This window comes from Lepidochelys olivacea (assembly GCF_965140295.1).
Source record: "Lepidochelys olivacea isolate rLepOli2 genome assembly, chromosome: 4".
Classification (NCBI taxonomy): Eukaryota; Metazoa; Chordata; order Testudines; family Cheloniidae; genus Lepidochelys; species Lepidochelys olivacea.
Window position 1 is genome coordinate 105,580,906 of NC_140414.1, and position 25,265 is coordinate 105,606,170.

General features: G+C 44.2%; 1 protein-coding gene across 4 annotated transcripts in view; it reads right to left on the minus strand.

Moving 5' to 3' along the window:
- Nucleotides 1-10,687, minus strand: part of PGM2 (phosphoglucomutase 2) — a 30,997-nt gene extending 20,310 nt beyond the window's left edge. The window contains exons 1-4 of one of the 4 annotated variants that reach the window (XM_084626968.1): nt 10,405-10,687; nt 6,896-7,025; nt 4,510-4,682; nt 2,628-2,795 (exon numbers count right to left, since the gene is read on the minus strand). In XM_084626968.1, coding sequence (XP_084483094.1) covers nt 2,628-2,714 — 87 coding nt within the window. In that variant the 5' untranslated portion in view covers nt 2,715-2,795; nt 4,510-4,682; nt 6,896-7,025; nt 10,405-10,687. Of the gene's footprint in view, nt 1-2,627; nt 2,796-4,509; nt 4,683-6,895; nt 7,026-9,671; nt 9,797-10,404 lie in introns of those variants that run through there. The other 3 variants (XM_084626967.1, XM_084626966.1, XM_084626969.1) reach the window with 3 other exon arrangements.
- Between the last annotated feature and the right edge of the window lie 14,578 nt (nt 10,688-25,265).

The following is a 25,265-nucleotide window of genomic DNA, read 5'->3' on the forward strand; positions in this document are numbered from 1 at the left end:
CAATTATGTAACAACAAAAAAATCTACATCTGTAAATTGCACTTCCATGATAAAGAGATTGCTCTACAGTACTTGTATTAAGTGAATTAAAAAATACTATTTCTTTTATCATTTTTACAGTACAAATATTTGTAACAAAAATATAAAATGAGTATTGTACACTTTGTATTCTGTGTTGTGACTAAAATCAATATATTTGAAAATGTAGAAAAACATTCAAAAATATTTTAATTGTGTGTTCTATTATTGTTTAACTGTGTGATTAAAACTGCAATTAATCACGATTAATTTTTTTTAATTGTGTGAGTTAATTGCAATTAGTCAACAGCCCTAATATAACTCAGTAAGATTGCAATTTTAAGATAAAAGGTTTAAAAACTACAATTTAGCTGGCGGAGCCGAAGTTACGTGGGCCCAATGTGGGTCTCGCTGTGGTGGGCTCCTGCTGCACTGGTCTGGGCATGGGGGAGCGTCCCCTTTCTGGTCTCCTCTTCTTATGGGCTACCGGGGATTGAGAACAGTGCCGACCACTGCCTTAAGTGGGAACCCTGCCAGTGCCAAGGGTCTCTGGCAGAGTCCTTCCTTGGTGACAACTCCTGCCTCATCATTGCCAGCACACCAATGCTGAGGTGTTCAGCGTTGGGTCTGCTGAGCCGGGGTTCAAGTGAAAACGTAGAGCAGCCTCCATCAGAAGAATCTTGACGCGCTGATCCCTCTCCTTCTGAGTTTTCTGATGAAATCCCCTGCAGATCTTGCAGCATTCCTTTTGGTGACTCTCCCCCAACACTTCAAGGAGGGAGCATGGAGGTCACTTCTTGAAATAGACTTGCCACATGCTGCGCTGGGTTTAAACCCTGGGGATTGATGCATGCCCCGGTACCGAGGCAAAAGATGGCAATAAAGGGAGAGGGTTTGACATTATCTAATTAATGTATGACCATGTAAACCATTGTTGCTACCACTGTTATATAATTGCTACAAATCTTATACGAAGTGTGACACATAGCCGGAAAGGGTTAAGCAGCTTGCAGGCTAATTGACTCTGGGTCAATCCTTAGGGACATGTTAGAAAAGCATGTGAATGGTAATTAAGACCATTCTATGGTAGATAGGGTAGAACTTTGAAATGCAAACCTATATTGTTAGAAATTAGAGGCAATGCTAATTCTGTGTGTGTACTCATATCCTGTTTAATGCTAGCCATGTAAACAGACAGTTACTGTCTGTCACTATAGCTACTGATTCAGAGATCAAAAGGGAATATTAACATTTAGATGAATCTTGGTGCAATAATGTCATTGTCTCTGTGTCTCTTTAAACTTTGTGATAACTACATGGATTAATATAAGACTATTTATCCATTAAGTAGTTTAATTACCAGTGAGGTTTAGGAAACAGAAGGTTACTTTAAAAGCCTATTGTTCACCCAGAACTATATGGTCAAATGGCTACTAGAAAACTGTATAAAAGACCTTTGGGTCCTGATCCTGTCTTCTCAGATCTGCTTGATGCTTCTATGCAGGGGAAGTTTAAGCCACAAGATTGAGATCCCAGTTCTGAGTGGACCACTCTGATATAATTTGGACTATAACCTATGGACCAATTCTGAAAGACCTCTTTGCAACTACAAAGCTCACCATCTCTGCTATGAATCTGAACCTCACGAATTATACTCATGTCTGTATGTATACTGATCTTTTAACCAACACGTTCTCTCTTTTTTAATAAATTTTAGTTTAGTTAATAAGACTTGTCTGTAAGCGTGTATTTGGGTAAGATCTGAAGTATTCATTAACCTGAGGGGTAATGGGTCCAATCCTTTGGGACTGGTAGAACTTTTTTATATGATGAATAAGATTTTCAGTAATCCTCATTATATTTGATTTGGGCATCTGGGTGGAGGCCTGAGGCTGGGTTACTTTAAGGGAACTGTGTTTCTGGCTTCTGGGTAACCAGTGAGGTGTTATGGAAGCTGTTTTGTGCTGGCTTGGTAAATCTACATATTGGAATATCCACCAGCTTTGGGGCTTGTCTGTCCCATTCTTCGCAGTTCACCCTGAGTGACCTCAGTTGGCTCCCCCAGGATTCCGGTCACAGGGGGTTACCCGCTAACTGAAACTTATCTAACACCATACTATGAACCTAACTATTTACAGGACAAAAGTTCAAACTACTAAATAAGTTGCACTTGCAAAGCAAGAGCTAACAAGCATTCTGGCTAACCATCACAGGCAGTAAGAAGGAACTGAAGTGGTGGCGAGTTGGCAGGGCCCTATATTCAGGGCCACAAAGGTGCAACCCTAGGGGCACCCAGACCGATCTGATAGGTACTGCAAAGGGAAAAACCTTCTGGCAGCTGTGCACGCACTCCTAATTGGAATGGACATGAGCAATCACTCAAAGAAGAACTAGAATTTCAATATATGTAAGTGGGTTTTCTGAAGTGGTCAACATTGGCCTAACTCTGCTCCCAGTGAAACCACCCTTGAGGTTTTGGACAGTGGTTAAGTTCAATTCTATTTCCAATTTCATCTGGTTACCTTTTCATTAAAAATATTAGTTTCTACTGAATGCAGAAGAAAAGCCTGCAGTTAAGTAATAACAGAAAAACAAAGTGAACTTGGTACCTGAGTTGTCTGAATAATAGTAAGGTCATTCATCTGAGAAATTCCTGCCCCCATGGCTGCTCTGAGTCCTGCTGTCCCAAACTCCATCCGTGACCCAAAACATTTTTGTAGTTCTCCTGCATTTTCTTCAGCAACCAGTTGCTTCACTATTTCTGAGGTTTTTGTATTCTGTAAAAAGATACAATTACAATATATTGTTATTCTGAAAAAGCTTGTTATAACTTTAGTCTCAAACTGTGACATTCCTTACCATTTCTTCTGCTGAACTGATTCTCAGACTAGACCTGACATACCACATCTAAAACTCCAAAGTATTAGTCATAACACCTTCATAATTTTAAATCAGTGTTATTATAATGGATTCTTATTTCAATACTATACCCATAATCTGGCATACCAATTGCAGTTTGCATACCCTTTTGAGAACCTGACGCTGAAATCTTAGCTACATTTGCAAGTCTGCAAGATACAAGAATATAAGAGGAGAGAATTTCAGTTATGTGAATAAAGGAATTTGAAAGAGAAAGCATACTGAAAGGCTATTTAGGGAGATAAATACTAATTCTGAAATATTACTTGTATCGTACTACAAATGTGCATGAAGCGGTTAAAAAAGCACACCATCTCTGTCCCACAAGTTTAAAGTCTGCCTAATACAATAACTACAGGAGGAGAAAATATGTGAAGGGGTGAAAAGGGAGGGAAGATCAGGGCAAATATATTGCAAACAAGCAATAATTGGAGAGAATATATCCATCCATCCTGACTGTTACACTTTTTAAGTTTAAGAAACTACTTTAATCCTCCTTGAATAAGTGGGTTTTGAAGAGGGAATTGGAAGAAAGGGTCTCATCACCAATTCTAGAATACAACCTTACTCTATTCATAATGGGGTGGGGGAGTTGTTGGGCTTGTTTTGTTCTTTAGTTCATTATGTGCACCACTTTGGAGGCATTTTCCTCTTTTCTCGGAATGTTACATGTGAAATATAGTTGTAATATCTCATCCTATGAGTTGCACAAGACCTTCACTATATTAAAAAGAGTATTGGATTCAAATTTCTACACTAGCTGTAATTCCCTGAACTCTGATGAGCCAGACAGAACATTAAGAGAAGTGATGGTCCAGTGTGCTTAGGGTGCTAGCCTAGGACCTATAAGACCTGGCTTTGAGTCCTTGCTCTGCCACAGACTTCCTGTGTGACATTGGGCAAGTCACTTACTTCTCTGTGACTCAATCCCTTATCTACAAAATGGGATGAATACTTCTTTTCTACCTCACAGGGGTCTTGTAAGGATAAGTACATTAAAGATTGTGAGGCATTCAGATCCTACTGTGATGGATGCCAAAAGAGTACCTTAGATAGATTGGACAACAATTGTGTGCTTGCACAATGCATTATCCATTTTATGATTTCACACATTTTCTACTGAATCAGAACAAAGGTTAGATTTTAAAATGGTTACATCCTACAGAGGATCCTACATAGGATTGCTGAGGGCAAAGCTCACCACAAAGTTCTAAAGTGCTATAGGATTTTTTTTTTAAATATAAACACACAAGCTCTATCCCCAAAGCAACAGAATTACATATTAAAAAATACTTTATTTTACAATAGGAAAATACTGAGAGAAAATGCACTTTGCAGATAGGCCCCTAGGATGCTTTTTCAATACATGATTTACACAAACTGTGACTCATGGGAGTAATTCCATCAAAATCAATGCAACCATTTTCATGCATAACAGTTCACAAGACCAGGACTTCATTTTGTCATAACTGGGAAAGTGACGTGCAGTTTATCAGTGATCAGAAGTAAACTTTACTTTTGATTTTGTAACTTTCTATTGGTATTAAAGCAAACCCCATGGAACCCAAGTACCTGCGTGGTGTTTTCTTGGATCACAGTAGGTGTACAAGGGTTATATTGATTCAAATTGGGTTTGCTCAATAATATTCTTGAAGCTCATTGTGTGAAAAACTTGCAGACTGGCTCATCCCCCTTTCTCAATCATCGCAGTGACCAAAAAGCATGTTAATCAAGAACATCTGCAACTTCAAATAAGATCGCAGTTGATAAAAATTAATGCATTAAAATGTTAAAGTACATTTTTCTTTTTGAAAAACTACTTAAAATTAAAATTGAAATTATGACAGACCTCATAAAAGTCACTAGCTAACCAAGCAGAACAAGAGTTTGTTGAAGTGGTAAACCAGCTTTTGACAGCAGTAGCTTCTTGTGCAGGTGCAGAGAGAATACCTACTTTCTTGATCACTGGGGACAACACCACCATCCAGCATGTCACTCAAGCCCTCAGCCTAGGCGTTATCTTCACGTCAGATCTTTCTAGGTCCTCACATCTCTGCTATATCTTAATCTTCCCAATTTTTTCTGTATAACCTTTCTAAGATATGGCCTTTCTTATCCATCCATGTAGATAAAACTCATATCTAAGCTCCTATCATCTCGCATCTCAATACAACATCCTTCTCTCTGGCCTTGAGAAATGCCATCTTGCCCCACTTGTGTCCTCTCAGAATGCTTGGGAAAATATCACTTTCTAAACCTGTTGCTTTGACCATGTAACCCCTCTGTTTGCATCCCTCCACTGGTTCCCTCTTCATTATCACATCCAACATAAGGTACTCATATTCACTTCCAAGGCCCTACACAGTCAATCTCTACCCATCGGTCATTCAGTATCAACCTACTCACTTGTTAAAATTTTCCAACAAGCATCTCCATGCTTTCTACCATGCTGCCCCACATTTAGGAGGCGCTCTCCATAAACCGCCTATTACTTGACTATGGTCAAATATTCGAGCAAAGAATGCCCTGATGTAGGCAGTGGCCTATCTTTTTGATTGTATCATGCTGCCATTTGTTAACAAGCCCACTTAAATAGCCTAATCACTCACTTTACTACATGCTAATGACACCTGTGGGGGAAAAAAACTGACTGATTGGCTGGAATCTCCTAGAGCAAACTTTTATGTATATCTTTATTTGTATATCACGTCATTGATGCAAAGATATAGATGAATAAGTTGAAGCGGATAAAACAAAGATAATGACAACCAAGATGTTTGAAGAGTTGGCCTGTTCCCTAGCTAATCATTTAAAAATAACTTTTCCAGTTGCTCTGCGTTTTATTTAATTTTGTTTTTTATTCCTTTTGTGACTGTTCAGTCTTGAATAATGTTCACTTTTAAATTCCAACCTAACATTGCAAAAAAAGGTAATTATACTTTCTTTTTTTAGGTCTTCATTACATCATACTTTGAGTTATTTTAATATAGAAAATGCAATTAAGTAACTTGGGGGGGGGGTTTGTAAGTAAGCACAAGTATCTAAGGCTAAGCCTATTGGAGACAACAAAGTCTTACTCTTCTTTGCTAATGTTCTAATGAATTAGTGCTTTAAAATATCTTTTTTTGCCATTTTTGACATTATTTGACCAATGTTTGACCAATTATTTTTGGATTGGTCAAATGTCCAATTCCACTTCAATTTACTAACTACACATAATACTTAGTTTTAAATGCAACACCTGTTTTGATAAGAAAAAAGCTTATGTATCCAGTACATTTCAGGTAGTTTCAGTCAACTAATACAAACAACTTTAAAATACTGTTTTAGCGCATGTTTAATTGAATTCCAATTTCCATTAGAAGATATCGATACAAATTACAAGTGAAAAATTAGCCTCATAAATAAGAAATGTATGATTTCCCCATTTTTAACATAATAAAAATGTAAAAATTAATCTGAATCTATCTTAAGCTAAATAATTGCATCATAAGTGAGTAATGATATGGTCTGTCCTCATTATCCAAAAAGTATCAAGTTTAATGTAAAGACTGTATTTAGTTGCAAATCAACATGCTTTAATGTTTACCAGCTAATTTGAAACAACTTTTCTTTAGGAAAAATACCTAAAAAGTAGAAATGAAAACTACAATTAAAAATGAACGATTTAAACAAGTTTTCCTGCTTGCTGATTTAAATCATGATTAAAATTGATGATTTAAATTGCTTGATAAGTCATTCTAACTTGGAAGACATTATTAAGTATGATCCAATCACACAAGACCACCAGATGAAAAATACTGCATGAGGTTCTGAGTTATATATTAAATAGTCGTATTTATTTATAAAGGGCCCTGCAATGCAAAAGAATGCACCCCTGTATTCACACTCTACATATTGCAATAATATTTGTACAAAATATGCTTTGTGAGCTATCATTTGAAAACTAATGACTTACTGGTCAGTAAATATCATGGTGAAATGTATGTAGCAACATTATGTGTAAAGTTATGAAATCCCCGTGTATGATGTTAAGGCACATATTCAAACTCACATAGCCCCGATTAAGTAGACTTGGTCAAGGAGGCCTGTCAAACATAAGAATGTGTGTTTACCACAATTTGCATATAAGCTGTAAAAGAGAGTCCTCAGACAGCAAGAGGGGAAAGAAAGAAGACCAAGAAAATTCGACAGAGCATAAATAGGTGAAAAGAAATATACCTCTACCCCCGATATAACACGGTCCTCAGGAGCCAAAAAAATCTTACCAGGTTCTAGGTGAAACGGCGTTATATTGAACTTGCTTTGGCCTCGAGCATTTCCATTATCAATAGTTACTTCCCGCCCCGATCTATCCACCTGCCCCGCTCCTTGTCCCGACTACCCCCTCCCCCTAACCACCTCTCCCAAGACCCCACCCTCTATCTAAGCCCCCCTGCTCCCTGTCTTCTATCCACACCCCCTGACAGGCCCCCTGGGACTCCCACTCCCTATCCAACGCCCCTATTCCCCACCCCTGACCACCCCCTCCCCAGAACATCCAAACCCTCCAACCCCCTGTGCTCCCTGACACCCCCCCCCCTCGAGACCCTCTGCCCCTTATCCAACCCCTCAGCCCCGGCCCAGCAGCATGTCAGAGCCAGGTAAGCAGCCCTGCCCCCCAGAGCATTGCTTTACTGCGTTCTATCCCAATTTGTGTTCTATTGGGTTGCATTATATCAGCGTAGAGGTGTAGCATGAAGCCTCCTTCCTCCAGCAGACTCCATGTCTACTTGCTCTCAGCTGGAAAGAACTTTAGTGAGGCATGACACTCAGAAAAATGCTTTTCAAAGGGTGACTGGACTATAAAAGTGAGGGGCAAAACATGCCAAGTTCTTGCTCCATACCCATCTCTCTCTTCATGTAAGATGACCAGAAAAACAGCCATTGGACTTTGCTGACCAAACTCTCAGGCTAGAATCTGGCCCCAATGTTACTGGAAATGTGCTAAGGAACTTCACTTTGAACCAAGTCTAGTTTAAGTTCAGAAAGAGTTTTATCTTTATTTTTCTTGTAACCATTTCTGACTTTAATGCCTCATTTCTTGTACTCAATATCTCTTTGTAGTTTTGTTCTTTAATCAAAATTAATCCAGTGTTGTGAATTGTTTGTGTAACTCCATTGAAGGCAACAAGCTATTATGTACTGACCCCCTTAGAGGGGCAAAAAAACCTACTGCAGGGGTTGGCAAACTTTTTGGCCCAAGGGCCACATCTGGGTATGGAAATTGTATGGGGGGCCATGAATGCTCATGAAATTGGAGCTTGGGGTGAGGAAGGGGGTGTGGGCTCTGGCTGGGGGTGCCGGTTCTGGGGTGGTGCCAGAAATGAGGAGTTCGGGTGCGGGAGGGGGCTCTGGGCTATGGTTGAGGTGGGGAGGAAGGTGAGGGCTCCAACTGAGGGTATGAACTCTAGGGTGGGGATGAGGGGTTGGGGGTGCAGGAGGGTGCTCTGGGACCAGGGGTTCAGAGGGCAGGAGGGGGATCAGGGCTGGAACAGGGGGTCAGGGTGTGGGAGGGGGTCAGAGGTGCAGGCTCCGGGCAGCACTTACCTCAAGCATCTCCAGGAAGGAGCAGCATTGCCCACCTCCGGCTCCTATGCAGAGGTGCAACCAGACAGTTCTGCGCGCTGCCCTGTCCGCAGGCACCACCCCTGCAGCTCCCACTGACTGCAGTTCCCAGCCAATGGGAGCTGTGGGGGCAATGTGCGCAGTCCCCTGGCTGCCCCTATGCGTAGGAGCCAGAGGGGGGACATGCCACTGCTTCCAGGAGCCATGCGGAGCCATGGAATGGTTGGAGCGGGCAAACTCCCAACCCCGCTCCCCGACAGGAGCTTGAGGGCTGGATGCAAACAACTGAAGGGCCGGATGTGGCCCCCGGGCCATAGTTTGCCCACCCCAAACTAGTGTACCTGGACTGTCCAGGAGAGGGCTGGACAATGCAGAACACACATTTTGGGAGGGAAATTCAGGACTGGTGGCATGTTGGCACGTCACCTGCAAATAGTAACCAAGGTTCCTGGAAGCTGCTGTTTGTTGACAGGCTGCTGGGGTCAAAGCTGCTGGACCAGGGCTGTGGCTTTACACAGACACTCAGGGTGCAACCTGCATACTGGCAGGCTGACTAAGAGTGACCCAAACTGAAAGCTACAACAGCAAAGCATTGTGAGGCACCGCAGGTATCAGGACAGGGGTGAAACAGCCCCTCTGGTCTGGACTGCACCCTGGAATGTCATAGGGACAAAACAGGAAAATTAAAATACATTGTTGAAAACAAATGAAATGTAAGAGCCAAACGGGACCTTCAAAAACCAAGTAAAGTGCCATCATTAAGAAGGGGCTGGTAATAATTAAAAACAACTCTGAAAGAAAAGAGAACAAAAAAAGTAGAGATTATGACAGAAGACAAAACTAGCGGACAGAGTATTGGGCAGGGGCTCTGAAGACCTGGGTTCCAGGCCAGCTCTACACTACACTACACTGGTTTTCTGGGTAACCTTAGGCACATCACCTCCCTGTGCCTCAGCTTCCTTTTCTGTAACAATGTACAGAGGGCAAGGAATGCTTCAACACCCCAATTCATCAAAAACTAAACAAAACCTTTTGTTGAAATGAATTGTTGGGATTAATTTTTTTCTCAGGTTCAGAACAGAATTACTGGTCAAAACCAGAGAGAAAGAAAGAGAGTGGGCACTCACCTGGGAGGTGGGAAACCAAAGCTCAAATTCCTGCTCTCAGTCAAGCCTGACTTTTGCTTTTAACCACCAGTCCAGTTGAGGGGCGGGGCCCTCTCCCTCCAGAACAGTGGGGGGTGTCTGGAGTTCCCGTCTAGTCCTACATGTCCATGATTTCATAATTGTTCTCGACGTGCAATGCTTGGTCGCCAGCCCTAGCGACACGTAACAACAATACTGCCCTTTGTCAAGGGCTCGGCCCGGATCTAGGGCGGGAAGGCATCCAAGAGCCTTCGTGCTCTATCGAGGTATTATTCCAATCAACAAGTTTGGCCTAAAACTTGAGACTTAACGGAGCTTTTGTCTTCCAGCCGCAGGCCGGATGCGGCTCACTCTCTCCCTCTCGTACCTAGCGAGCGTTTCTAGCGCAGCCCCCACAGCCGAGCCACGTGGGGTCTTTTCCCCCCCGTCAGCTCCACAACAGAAAGCGAAAGAGGCACAGGGACGCAGCCGCTTCCTGCGCGACCCACCCCCTGCGGGCAGGCCGCCAGCGGCACGGAGCCCAGCGGCGCCGGCCAGGGCTCAGAGGCCGAGGGGCGTGCCGGGCACTCTGCCGCCGGTCACGGCAGCCCAGGCGGCCGGGCACAGGCGGACAGCCGGGGAGCTCACCCAGCCGCCCGTCCCGCGGCAGGGGCGACGCCGGGGACAGCGCGGCTGGGGCGCAGGCAGGGAGAGCGCGCCGGGCTCCCCGCCTTACCTTGTCCCAGCGCAGCCACTGAGCAGCCGCCTCAGTCAGACTCGGCGCCGCCATCCTGCCCGGTGGGTTCAGCTCAGCGCTGCCCTTCCGGAGCGGAGCGGAGCGCTCAGAGGGGCGGGAATCGAGCGGGAACAGCCGCGGCCGTTAGCTTCCCTCCGCTTCGTCCCTGGGCGGGGCGGGGCGGGGAAGGATCCGGCCATAAACTGCTGCCCCTCCCGCTGTGCTGCCTTCGCTGCGGCACAAACCGCTCCCTCTCAGCCCTCCCGCCGGCGGAGGGGGGGCACTGAGCATGCGCCGGAGCATTCGCGGCTGCCCTCGCTCCAGTCAGACTTTGCTGCCTGCTCTTCGGAGGGGTGTTAAAAAAGGGCGGGGCGGGGCGGCAAATCGCAGCGGGGGGAGGGGTCAGGGGCTGAGCGGGGGGCAGATATTTGCTGGCCGGGGGGTCACGCGACTGTAGGTAGCGGCAGAAGAGGGGCTGGAAGGGAAAAATCCGGGGTGGGCGCCTGGGTTAAGCCCGGGAGGAGATGTTGCTAGGCTCTGTGTGGAGACAAAACCCCTGTCGGGGAGGGGGTAACAGTTACCCCGTGGGCTGAGCCGCGTGCTGTGCTTGCAAAGGTAGGGGGGTGGGGGGGCACAGAGGCTTTTTTATTTCTGCTGCCAGGACGCTGCCTGTCAGCCGTGGAGCAGAGGGCGGGTTCCTGGGGCTGCGTTCTTAAAGGCACAGACTGTCTATTGCCTAGACTGTCAATGCTGGGACCCTGCAGCTTCTCACTGTTTTATAAAAAGAAAAGGAGTACTTGTGGCACCTTAGAGACTAACCAATTTATTTGAGCATGAGCTTTCGTGAGCTACAGCTCACTTCATCGGATGCATACTGTGGAAACTGCAGCAGACTTTATATATACACAGAGAATATGAAACAATACCTCCTCCCACCCCACTGTGCGAGAGCCAGGAGACTTAATGCTGTGAAATATTGTACACGCGCTCCCTCCCTCAAACTCTGCGCCACACATTTTGAGTATTTAAAAGAGTCTGCTATCAGTTTCTATGTCTATGTGAAGTCACCACAGCTCCTTTCTCTTATATAACACACTGAAGTGCTAAACTCCCCCCCAGAGCCCACACATTCGCACCCCCGCTGCACCCTAATCCATTGCCCCAGCTCAGCCTGTATCCCTCCTGCACCCAAACTCCCTCTCAGAGCCTGCATCCCAAACAGGACCAGATTAACCTTTTGTGAGCCCAGTGCTAAACATATTTGTGGGCCCCCATGGGGGCAATGGGAACATGGGGAGGGGCCAGAGTCCTCAGAGCAAGGGGCTGGACAGGTAAATGGGAAAGGGGCATGGCACAGCAGGGACAGCCCCGTTCCACCCAGCCCAGTAGAAGGGCACTGATTACAAACCTGTAGCCGCCAAACGCACACTGGCCCGCCTAGCCCTGCACTGTCATTGTGCTTCTGCCCCTTGGGGGCAGGCCCATGCCGCACCATGCTACCCCCTGGCCCAGCACCCCTCTGACCCCCTACACCCAGTGCCAAACCACCCAGAGACCCCCACAAACCCGTATGCCCAGTGCCCTCCCACAGACCACTATAAGAACATAAGAATGGCCATACTGGGTCAGACCAAAGGTCCATCAAGCCCAGTATCTTGTCTTCTGACCGTGGCCAATGGCAGGTGACCCAAAGGGAATGAACAGACAGGTTATCATCAAGTTATCCATGCCCTGCTATCACCCCATCCCAGCTTCTGGCAAACGGAGGCTCGGGACACCATTCTTGCCCAGCCTGGCTAATAATCATTGATGAACCTATCTTCCATGAATCTATCTAGCTCTCAGCACCCCCCCCCCCACAGATCCTCTCATTGCCCAGTGCCCCCCTACCCGAACACCCCACACAGCTCTCCCACCACACCTGCACAAAGCCCTGCACCTCCCTGCCCAGAGCCCCCCCATACATCCCCTTACTGCCCAGTGCCCCCCCACAATCCCACCACCACAACTGCACAGTGCCCCACACAGACCCACCCCGACACACACAGATCTCCCCCACTGCACAGCGCGCCCAACACACACAGATCTCCCCACCCCCCCAACTGCACAGTGCCCTCCAAAGCTCCCCACTCCCCAGCACCCCAAAACACACAAACCTTCCCCACTGCCGAGCACCTCCCACCCCCTCACTGCCCAGCACACACTCCCCCCAACCCTCTAGAGATCTACTCTCCCACACCCTGACCCCCGGCCACAATAGGAGGTGACTGTGTCTGCCAGGCTGAGCCGGCAGTGCAGCCAGGGCTGGTCCTGGAGCACGATAACTCCAGCCCCTTGGGAGTGGTGCAATCAGCCAGGCCGGAGCAGGAGCAGGGCCTGCCCGAGCCAGGCTCCCTCAGGACCCACATGCCTGGCAGGACTCAGCTAAGCCCCCCGCACTGTCCCCTGTGACTGTCTGAGAGTGGCCCGGGCTCTGCCCCTGGGGATGCAGCTGGGGCCCCACAGGTCCCAGGCAGCAGAGAAAGCTCAGAGCTGGAAGCAGTGCTAGGGAACAAGGTAGATCCCTGGGACATGACTCCCGAGATCCCACGCAGCCCAGCCACACCCCATGGCCAGCAGCCCTGCCCAGGCTGCATGGTGGACCCCAGCTGCTGGGTGATGAGCCTCCTACAGGCAAGTGGAACCTGCTGACTGAGAGCTGCTTACACAGCAAGGCCTGGGTGCTGGACTGCCCTGGGCGAGGGGCCAGACCTGGCTGTGTGGATGAGTTAGAGGGGTCCATAATGGGGCCCTTCCCAGTGTGGGCCTGCTGCCACTGTGCCATTGGCACCATTGTAAACCCGGTACTGACCCCAAACCCCCTCCCACAGCAAAACTCCCTTGGACCTGTTCTGGATGCCACCAAAACATATACAAACCTGCTGCCCCTGGTGCTACTTTACTGCTACAAGAGACTTGATGCAGTGAAATAATTTACCTACATTCCCTCAAACTCTGCATCACACATTTTGAGTATTTAAAAGAGTCTCTTATCACTGTATGTCTATGTGAAGTCTCATAACGGTTCACAAATTTGTCTTTGCTGCTGCTGTTATTCCCTGAATTATGCTCTCTTCCTTGTAATCCAGTTTAATTATAGTTTTGCTCCTTTAAAAATGTTATTTCTATTACTGTTATTACTCTGAACACTTCGTCATTTATCTGTATTATCATTGTACAATGCATGTCACTGTGCTGTTTATTTTTTATTTTAATAGCTAATGCTCATCAAAAAAATTTTAAGGAAGTAGTTGTTATTGGTTTTAGCAATTCCATCTGTGTTTCTATTATAGCACTTGCTATGGTTATGGTACTTTGATTTGTAATTTGGAGTTTTTAATTCTACCTTTTTTTCTTTTTCTTTTTATAGCACAAGTTTATTTTGTTGGGTCATGTGACTTCCACTATGACTGATTTCCTGTCCTGTTTTCAACAATTCCTTTGCAGTTGCTCCACCAATGAGGATTGCCTTTTGCTGCATTTATCTTGCCTGTGAATCCAGCCCTTAGTGTCCCATGTTCACACGTCATTGCTCATGTGTAAAAGTTGATTCACAAATACTCCGTAAGTGTATTATATTGTGTCATCCTACATCCTTCCCAAGGGCAAAAATCTTCTGCAACAATGAAGGTTTGGGCTGATGAGCAGTGGCTGCAGAACTTTTGGATGCACAAGTCCACATTCCTGCATCTGTGTGCAAAACTCACCAAAATAAAAGCTGCACTGACAATGGAGAAGCAAATATAAATTGCACTATGGGGACCTGCAACACCAGATTCTTATTGGTCAATCAGCGGTCTCTCTACTAAACCAAGGTGAAATGGATTTCTTTAATGTAAAGTAGTCAGAACATATTGTTAAAGATCATTTCATGTTCAATGCCCTGTTAATACCTCTGCAATCACAGAACAACAAAGTAGTGTTACTGGGTTTCAGACTGTTGTCTCTTACACCTTTCTTAAGTTTCCATAGCTATATTTCTGAGTAAGGCTAAGTTTTCATAGAATCATAGAAGTTTAGGGTTGGAAGAGACATCAGGAGGTTATCTAGTCCAACCCCCTGGTCAAAGCAGGTCCAATACCAACTAAATCATCCCATCCAGGGGTTTGTCAAGCCAGGCCTTTCACCAAGTAACAAGTTTTCAGGGCCAGAGAGAGGGGAGCATTTGTGCAGGGGCCAAACCGTGCCCAGGGGAGGGAGGGACAGATGGAGGGGGCAAGTGCCAGCGGAGAGGCCTAGGACATTGCGGTAGCCCATGATCGGGGTAGACAGGGGGCTGGGATGTGCAACACATGGGGGTGGAGCCTGCGCTGGGGCCCAAAACCAGGTGTGGGGGCAGAGGAGCTTGTGTCTGTCTTGGCTCAGCACCCACTCCCAGGGCTACGGGGGTCACAGTGCCACCTAGCCCGGAGCTTAGCAGTGCTCCTCTCTCTGAGATGCTGTGCTAAACTGCCCAAGGAGACTTGACTCAGTGCCCTGCGTCTCACCCTGACCTGCCGCTCTAACCAGCTTCAGCCTTGGCACAGGCGTTTGGGGTATGACATCATTGCTTTCCCATTTCTGGAGGTGTAATGCGCTCGGGCGTAGCCTCCTGGCAGCCCTCAAATGCGCCTTGTCTGCTGCCCCCTCCACCCCGCCAGCCAGGCACTCCATTCCTTCCGAGTCGCTGTCGATGCTTCCCTCCGTTTGTTTATTTATTTAAAAAACAGTATTTTCATGACTCCGCCTCAGCATCCCCCTCATTTACCTTGGGTACCATTGTGCCACTTAAGGTAGGATTTTGATAGTAAATAATTCTACAAAATAGTTTCTACTAGTAGATAAGCACTCACATCTCAGTGTTTTCTAGTATAATGTTTCCTATGTTCTTATATAATAAGTTTGCAATTCACAATTCAAAAATTGTCTTTTTTATTTTTCCTGGAAGTACAAGTCCATTCTTTATTTTATGACACCAAGACTGTCCGATTTCCTGGTTTATCATCAAAACTTCATCCATTTCCTTTGTTGATCCACAATGAGAACTGCCTTTTCTCAACCATTCTGCCTCTCTCTCTCTCTAGAAAATTATGGCTTGTCTATACTGGAAAGTTTTACCAATTGTACAGGAGTTATACCAATAAATACCCTATGGGGACACATATCTGGGATAAGAGTGCTTTTTGTGGTTTAGCTTAAGACTCTTCCAGACCAACCAAACTAAACTTAAAAAGGCACTCTTATACCTGAACAACTGGCTGGGATGATTTAGCTGGGGTTGGTCCTGCTTTGAGCAGGGAGTTAGACTAGATGACCTCCTGAGGTCTCCCAACCCTAATCTTCTATGATTCTACGAACTGTGTCCACACACAGAGTTATGGCAGTATAACTATACCTGTTTAAACCTACAACAGGACCTTTGTGCTTCACGTCATCACTTGTGTAGAATTTACTTCCCAAATATTCATAAAGGGCACTATACTATCTATCTAGATTCACGTGACAGTGATATCAATGGGAATACTTGCTATGCAAAAGTTAAGCACTTGTTCATTTTTTTTCTGGATAGAGGCCTTAGTTTGCACTCTAATACTGCAATTGTTAATTAGCTGTGAACTCTACCAAATAATCTATGTATCTAATACGTATCTACATTCCTATAACAGTCTATGCTGGGTTGGACTTCCAGTAATATATAATTTTGTTTTCCCTTAATTAAAATAATTCATTTCTTTAACTAACTCCCACATCCTGCAAACACTAAAGCACATGCATCTCTTCATGTACTTTATCAGTTGCACTGATGTTCATTTTGCTACTGATTTGTTTATATTTCTGATTGGATATCTTACTTTCATGGCCCTGGCCAATCAATAAATTGTCTTTACATTATCATAGTTCCATAATATTTCATAGATTTTAAGGACAGAAGGAATCTTTAGATCCTCTAGTCTGATCTATAACAGAGGCCGTATAATGTCAACCCCTTATCCCTGCACTGAGCTTATTGTATTTGACCCTTCAGCACCTGGTATTTTTTCTGTGAAGGTACTTATTACACTATAATCAAGCCATCTCTCAATCTTCTTTTTGATAAAATACACAGATTGAGCTCTTTAAGTCTCTCATTGTAAGGCATTTTTGTGACTCTTTTCTACACTTGTTCCAATTTTTCAATATCCTTTTTAATAACTAATAATACTTAAGAACTCTATATAGTATTCCAGTGTCAGTCTCACCACCTGATACTGAGGTAACATGATGTCCCTTTTACTCGCTACTCCTTCTCTATACAACCAAAGATCATATTAGCCCAGCATTGCACTGGAACTTCTGCTTAGTTGCTTAATCACTATGACTCCTAAATCCTTTTCAGAGTCATTGCTTCCCAGGATAGAGTCTCCCATTCTGCAGGCTTACGTTCTTTGGGCCAGGTTTTCAAAGGTACTGAAGACTCGAAAAATCAACTGATACCTGCACACAAGTACACTGCTCCTGTTAAGTCTGATCTTTTTTATTCTTATTGGAAAAATAAAATTGTGCATGTGTGACCCAGGAACCTCTTTGTGCCAACTAGAAGAGGACACAGGAGGTGCATAGGGTTTTACAGAGATCGCTTGGATCGGTATCTGCATAATAGTTCAACAAAGGGTGGCATGTGATGTCTCTGACGAGCACCAGTAGCCCACTTTTCATCATTATCATTGCAAAATATATTTACGTATAACGTTTAAGAAGTAACATATCTATAGTGAAAATTATGTTCTTACGGTCTTGGAGCTAAGGCCGGAGGTGACATATCTAGGAAATGTTCCTTTATACTTATCTCACTGCCTGGTCATTTATATATTATTTATTGTATATCTCACAGTGTATGCCAATTTGCATATGAAGCCACTTGTGGATGAGAGACTGCAAAATCTACAAGAGATTAAATCTACAGGAATAAACAAACAGCAAGGGGGGTGTCCTGTTTGTGAATAAAGACAAAAGATTATTCTGATATATATTGAAGTGCAAAGCAACACATTGAGCCCTTCAACAAGGTTACAGGGTTACTATATGTCCGGGTTTTCATAGATGTGACCTCTTTTTTGGTAGTTCATTTTCTGATCGGGTGGATTTTTGAAATAAGAGTCAAAGTCCAGGGTTTTTGTAGAGCAGATGTTGCAGCTCAGAAAAAGCCCTGATTGGTGCACTTTTCAATTGGTCCTTCCCCTGCATCCATTCCCCTTCTGCCCTGGCTGCCAGCTCTGTGGAGGGGCTTGTGCCAGCCACCCTGCCACGGTGACAGGATGCGACACTGCCCACCCACCTCCAGCGAGTATCTCCACTGCAAGTATCCCTTCCAGCACCTCCAGGTATCTCTTCCAATACACACACCCCTCCAGCACCCCTCAAATACCTACTCCAGCACCCCCAACTGTACCCACCTCCAGGTCCCCTGCCCCCCAACCAAATGTCCTGTCTTTGGGAATGTAAAATATGGTAACCCTAAATGAGGAGGCACACTGACAGTGTGCTTGTTTTATGAAAGGAGCATCACAATTAACCTAGCTGCAAAGTGCCGCAAGGATTTTGGGTGAGCAATACTCTACAAGACATGAGAGCTTCTTGTTAGAATGTGTGTTTATGATTTTATTTTATTCGTACCACTTTGTTTCCAATACTTCTACTTGATATCACTTGAATCTTTATGGCGGTAGGAGAAGTTCTCCTGCTTGACATAGTGTTGTCCACACCAGTGCTTTTGTCTATGTAACACATGTCACTAAGGAGGGTGGTTTATTCACACCCCTGAGCAACATAAGTTATGCCAACATAAGCTGTAGTGTAGACATAACCTAACTCTTTCTCTTTGTTACTGCAAAACTCAGGTGTAGTGAACAGGAGCTACCTACACCTGGTCTATGCTCAAAACCTAAGTGTTCTCCCTAAGTATTCTCTGTTCTACTCCACACAAACCACCCCAGACTTACAAAATGTTATCATTCCTTCAGCCTTTTCCTACAGAGAGCCCCTTCCTGCACACTGCACCCCCTCCCACACCCCACACTCCCTCCACCCCAACCCCCTGCCCCAGCCCTACATTCATGACCCTGCATATAATTCCCCCACCCAGATGTGGCCCTCAGGCCAAAAAGTTTGCCCACTCGGTCTTAGAGTATGTCTACACTGTAATAAAAGACCCATTGCTGGCCCAGGTGAGCTGACTCAGTCCTGTGGGTCCCGGGCTGCAGAGCTATAAAATTACAGCATAAACTTTTGAGACCCTGAGAGTGGGGAAGGTCCCAGAGCCCAGGCTCCAGCTTGAGCCCAAACATCTACACAGCCTGAGCCTTGTGAGCCTGAGTCAGCAGACCCTACACAGCCGGGGCTGTGCCATGGGTCTTTTATCGCAGTGTAGACATACCCATGGGATTCAGACCTGTGAGGTGCAAAGTACCCTCAACTCCCATGGAACTTAATAGAAGCTGAGGGTGCTCAGTGCCTCATAGGATTGAGACCTTAGACAGCAACTTGTGAGATGAGTGTAATATGTGCAGTCTGTTACCCCCAGTAAACACATTTATAGACATGGTCATGATTGGTCATATTGGACCTTCATACTCAACATGAGCAGCACATGGAAGACACTAATCTTTGATAATTGGTATCCGTAATATACATGTACGTGTACTTAAATGTTTTCAGTCCAATACAATTGAGCGATTAGCTTTTGGTGATTCCCCGATTAGGAATAGTTTCTGTCTTCATCAGTTAATAATGAACGATTTTACCAAATTTCAAGATTCTACATGAAGGGGAACATGGACATTAAGTCACAGAGTGACTCGTTTTAAGTATCTGTATAAAATAGAGCATTTTACATTTGTTATTTAGTATTATTTAGTATTTATTATTTCTAATACAGTAGTGCCCAGAGGACTCATTGAGGGGTTAAGTGCCCAAATAAAATGATAATCTGTGTACCAAAGAGTTTACATTCTAATTTAAACCAAAATGTAATAAATAGGTAGCCTGAGCACAAAAATCTATTCACCAACCCTTGCCATAATTATGATAATGAAAAAATAATCACTCAGGTCAAGAGCTTATAAAATTATTGTAAATATATTATTCATATGTAGCTCCCTTTTTTGTAGCTGTTCTCATTTCTATGAATGTATTCACTATTTACAGATTTTGCCAAATAATGAACAAATTCCAGTGTAGGGGTTCGTTATTGATCATCTAAATCGTGTATTTCTGTTTCAACTCCTTAAATGGGTTGCTGAATAGAAGAATAATGAATACTCCTTATATGCATGTTGTCATAAAAATAAAGGGAAGGGTAACCACCTTTCTGTATACAGTGCTATAAAATCCTTCCTGATCAGAGGCAAAACCCTTTCACTTGTAAAGGGTTAAGGAATTAAGATAACCTCGCTGGCACCTGACCAAAATGACCAATGAGGAGACAAGATACTTTCAAAGCTGGAGGGGGGGGGACAAAGGGTCTGTCTGTGTGATGCTTTTGCCAGGAACAGATCAGGAATGAAGTCTCAGAAACTCTGTTAAGTTAGTAAGTAATCTAGCTAGAAATGTGTTAGATTTCCTTTTGTTTAATGGCTGGTAAAATATGCTGTGCTGCATGGAATGTATATTCCTGTTTTTGTGTCTTTTTTAACTTAAGGTTTTGCCTAGAGGGATTCTCTATGTTTTGAATCCGATTACCCTGTAAGGTATTTACCATCCTGATTTTACAGAGGTGATTCTTTTACCTTTTCTTTAATTAAAGTTCTTCTTTTAAGAAACCTGATTGATTTTTCATTGTTCTTAAGATCCAAGGGTTTGGGTCTGTGTTCACCTGTACAAACTGGTGAGGATTTTTATCAAGCCTTCCCCAGGAAAGGGGGTGTAGGGCTTGGGGAGATATTTTGCGGGAAGACGTCTCCAAGTGGGCTCGTTCCTTGTTCTTTGTTTAACACGATTGGTGGTGGCAGCATAGGGTTCAAGGACAAGGCAAAATTTGTACCTTGGGGAAGTTTTTAACCTAAACTGGTAAGAATAAGCTTAGGGGGTCTTTCATGCAGGTCCCCACATCTGTACCCTAGAGTTCAGAGTGGGGAAGGAACCTTGACACATGTTCATACATATGTGTTGCATTAAAATTTGTGAAACTTTAATTTCAAGATTTGTTGACATGTACACAAATAAGTCAGGGGGTTGTCTGAATATCTGTGAACAACAAGCTTGTTACACTATTTTATTTTATTTTATTTATTTATTTATGTTGGCAAATAAATGCAACAGGGTGGCTCACCCCTAAGGGCTAGAGGGCTGAAGCTAGCCAACCCTGATTATTAAAGAGGCACAACTGGGTTGGATCAAGGGATTCCTTATAAAGAGCAGCAGGCAGGGCCCTGAGAGGAGAAGGGAGGATGGGTGGGTCAGTCAGGGGCTAGAGCAGACTGGAACAGCTTGGTATATTGCAGAAGAATGAGGGCTGAGTATGAACTTTTGTGATATGGTTATTGACTTTATCATGTGGATTTTATGCAGATTGTTTGAACCATATTTATTATTAAGGATCTTGGGAATTGTTTGAATCTTTTCTGTTATTAAAACCACACTGGGTGGAGTTCTTAAGGGGCCTGGGCGAGGGGAAAGGGTGCTTGCAAAGTGATCCCTAGACAGCCACTCTGCCACAAGGGTGAATCTTTTTGTAAACTATAGGATAGGTTCTGCTCAGCATCATGGTCACCAAAACCAGCAATAATAGATGTTCACATCAAATATTCCACTTTAGAAAAGGTTCTAGCATTCAAGATTGCTATAGTCTAGTATAGCGGTAACAAATGCTGGATGTCTGTGGGAAGGGGCACATCTAAGAGGGAAAGAACCAATCTCTGACGGGAAAAAAAAAAGACCCTTCTGCATTCTGGGCCTCAAGGACTGGAGAAGAGTCAGTAAAACCTTGAGTTTGCAAACCACTTTGACAATGTGTGACAGATGATCTAACCCCAGAGAAAAATTGCATACTGCAGTAGATCCTCAGAATGCTTCCTCTGCCAATCCACAATGACTATAAACCAGCTGGTTCTCTTTTAGGGCTCAGTTACTGCCAGATATTGGAAGAGTAAGGAAATAGCTCTCTCCAAGGCTGATTATGTAGTAGCCCGTTCCACCTAACAATCTCTCCCTGCAACTTCACATAGAAATTGAAGAAAGCATCACCCTGGGGGGTTTCTCCGAACAGAATGACTAGAACCACTTTAAGTTGATTCCATCAGTCCCTGTAAGGTGCTGCAGTCCTGTCAACAGGACCCCATGATCGATGGGTATTGAAGGGTGCTGAAAACTTGTGGTAACAAAAATGTCTGGCCTCTGTCTACTACTCAGCTGAGATTGTCACCTCTGTGATTAACACCACTTGCATGCCATGGTTGTGATCCAAATAATTTGAAGATCGCAGATGCTGTTGGCCTGACACATTCTCAGTGACCTACCCCAGAAAGGGGCGATTAGAAAACAAGCAATATTTTATAATGATGCCAGTATTTCCAGTTGGATTCTTGAACAAGAGCTCTGTCATAGATTGTTTGAGTGTTGCTTGAGCTTGGCCTTCTTTTGGGATGCATTAATGACTCCCTCCCATTTAGGGCCCAGGCACTCCCTTCTAGTTTTCAGTAGCCAAGATGACCATAGGTTTAAGTCACACATGACTAACTAGATGACTCATGAAAAACAGATGCAATTCAGCCATGAAAGATGGTGGCTTTGTCCCATCTGGCTTTAACAGCTGTTGTCCTAAATCAGATTGACCTGTTTTGCACAATATGTGGGCAATTGCTAATTTTATTCCAGCCATCTTCAGGACACATGGAATTACTGCTACATACTATCTGCTAGAGCACTCTGAAGTCAAGCACTGTTCCTATTAAAGTATACCTGTCTGCTTATATCTGCCACCAACTTCAAATCAATACTGCAGCTAGTAACCCACAGTCCTGATGAATTATAACAGCACCACACACTGACCTCTGCATAGCACCCTCAGCTGTTTTTTAAGTCCTATTATTGCACAAGTGAAAAGAGGCTCTGACTCATTTACATTGTAAACATGACAAATGTAATTAAGAAAAAATAGTAAGAAGCTTTAAAGTGAACTCAGTATTAGTGGCAGAAATTTACTTGAAAGATCTCAATTTCATTAAATATCCTTTTTGGTGTGTGTGTTTAAGGAACTGATCCAACTCCCATGGAAGTCAATCAACTGGAAAGATTCCAGCTGACTTTAATGGGAGCCGGAACAAGTCCTAAATCTCATCAGCACTGGCAATTATTTCTTTACATTTGAGAGAAAAGCACTTCACAATAAGTTAATGAACAATAAAAAAATCTTTAAAGGGAGTATGATACCAGTCAGTGCTGTGGTCTTGGGGAACCAGGGTGCAGTATCCAGCCTGACTCATGAAGGACACCCCAGCCTCTGCTTGAACCAAAACCAATCAAAAGAAAGACTTACAGAAAGCAATGAAAAGGTGGTGGGAGACACACCTAAACCCCTCCTGACAAGGGTGACAAGAGTAAGGCAACTCTCCTAGCCTCATCTGCATCAAAGATGTGACAGGGAGGCATCTTCATTAGCATACAGAATGGAGAACAGAGATTCCAAGGCAAGAACTGCCCTGAACTCTGGGACCAGAAAAGCAGGGAAGCACTGCATCATGGGGGATCTGTGCTCCAGATGTTAATGAACCTACACGTGCACACACCCAGCTCAGCAGTTATCAGACCAATTCTAATAATGAATCCTTGAATCATATGCAAAATACGGAAGCTGCCTAATTGCACTGTGAGCTCCCTTGAAGGAACACCACCCATAGCCTGGAATGATCAGTTCCTATTATCTAGCCTAAAGAAAACCCTTGCGTTATCAGTTTACCCATAAACAAATCTAGTGTTCTCCCTTGAACTATTGTTGTTTCCCTACAAAGATCCCTACCCACACTCAAGTAAGTGTTCTGATTCATGGATCTAAACTCTGCATCAGTTCCACTGGGACCTCATCTTCTCCTGACTGCTTGTGCTGGGGGCTCTGCCGGTCTTCAGCACTCAGGATCCTGAGCTACCACCATCACTTGGGAACCCCGACCAGTTCAAGCTTCATGGAGTGGTGAGACCCCAGCTCTCTCTTGGTTTTCTTTTCTACCTTAGGTAGAACTTTTTAACCCTGACATGTTTGATGAGGTATAGTTTTCTATATATGACTTTTGTAATCTTTTATAATGTAACTGTTATGTTTGTTTAGGTTCTCCTTGTGTGGTTATCACTATTATTCAATAAATAACTTTTATGGTTAAGCTGGTTGCTTCCCTCCCCTAAATTTTACTCTTTTATTTCTGGCTTCTCCATTTACTCTGCAGCAACGCTTCTCTTGCCTAAAAGAAAGATCTCTGTAGCGCCTAAACTACTGTGGGGTTTGCTCATCAAGTGGGTTACTACCAGAACAATTGTAACGTGAAAGTGGAGATAGGGACGTGCTGTACCTGTGACATACAAGGGTGGCACCTTGGAAGTGCTGCTTGACCCAGCCCGCTGAGTCCAGGGACAGATAAGGAATCAGCTTGAGAGTGCTGATTGACTCAGACTTGCTCTGTTAGTGTGTGTTCACCCGCATCTGATTCTGGGGCTGGAGGAACCCAGCCCTGGGGAACCTAGGTTCTGCAGGATAGCTCCATTGGGAGGGGACTTGCAGAAGGGAGAAGTAGAGCTCCCTATGAAAACACAAGTGACACAAGCAGTACATTAATAGAATTACAGACACCCCCTGCCCAGAAGAATAACTCTAATAAATGAGCACACCCCAAAGTAATGGGCAAATCTGGTAACAAGTAGTAAGTAAACAAGAAAAAGAATACCTGGATTACAAAAATGCATACATTTGGCACAAAGATACTTTATACTGCGTTTAACTTGGAGTCCATTTAGGCTCAAAGCAGCTGACTGATAGTACTAATGAGGCAGGCTTTTTACAGGGTCACACACAATTCTGCCAGTGTAACTCAATCCTGAACTGCTATTCCAGTCATCAGCAGAATCGGCCAAATGTGCCAAAGTTTGTGTATTTCTCTGGTGGTTGGTCAGACTGCCATTCCTTGAGAAACTGCTGTACAAGAACATGGCATGTTCCCTAAAAGTCAGAAGAACAGAATGACAGTAAAGCTCCAAAAATATCCATGACCCAGAGACAAGCTGACACAGGACATCCTTGAGTCATGTCACACAGCACATATATCATGATCCCATGTGACATACATCTGTTTTTCATAAACATGCCTTTTCTGAAAGTCAAAGAAGATGCAGAATGACAGTGAGTTGGGTAATGGCAGAATTGTCCATGAGGCAGACAAGCCTAGTGTGCTGATCATAGGAGTAGGGACAGAAATCAAATATGTTTTGTCATGTGCCTATCTATCCTCAGGCTTGGAGGGAATTTCCCAGGCTCTCAAGGCTTTCACTGGGGGGGTAGCCATTGCTACTACAAATTCCACTATTCCAGTTGTTAAAATGATGTTAAAGACAGCAGAAGAGAACTTTAATAAAGAGCTTTAAAGAGAACCTATGTTCGGTTCCAGTGCAAATAGGCTATGAACAAAATGGTCTGAATTCACTTATTCTAAGGGGTGTGACAAAGTTTCTGCTCTACCTTGGTGGGTCTTGCACTTATTAGCAGATTTGCTTGCCTTGGAGCTTCACAGCAGCCCTCACCTTGGCTGTTTTTCCTGAATTCACAGTCTAGTTGACTCCTCCTGTGTCTGACCAGGAGTTCGGAGGATTTAGGGGGAACCCAAGCC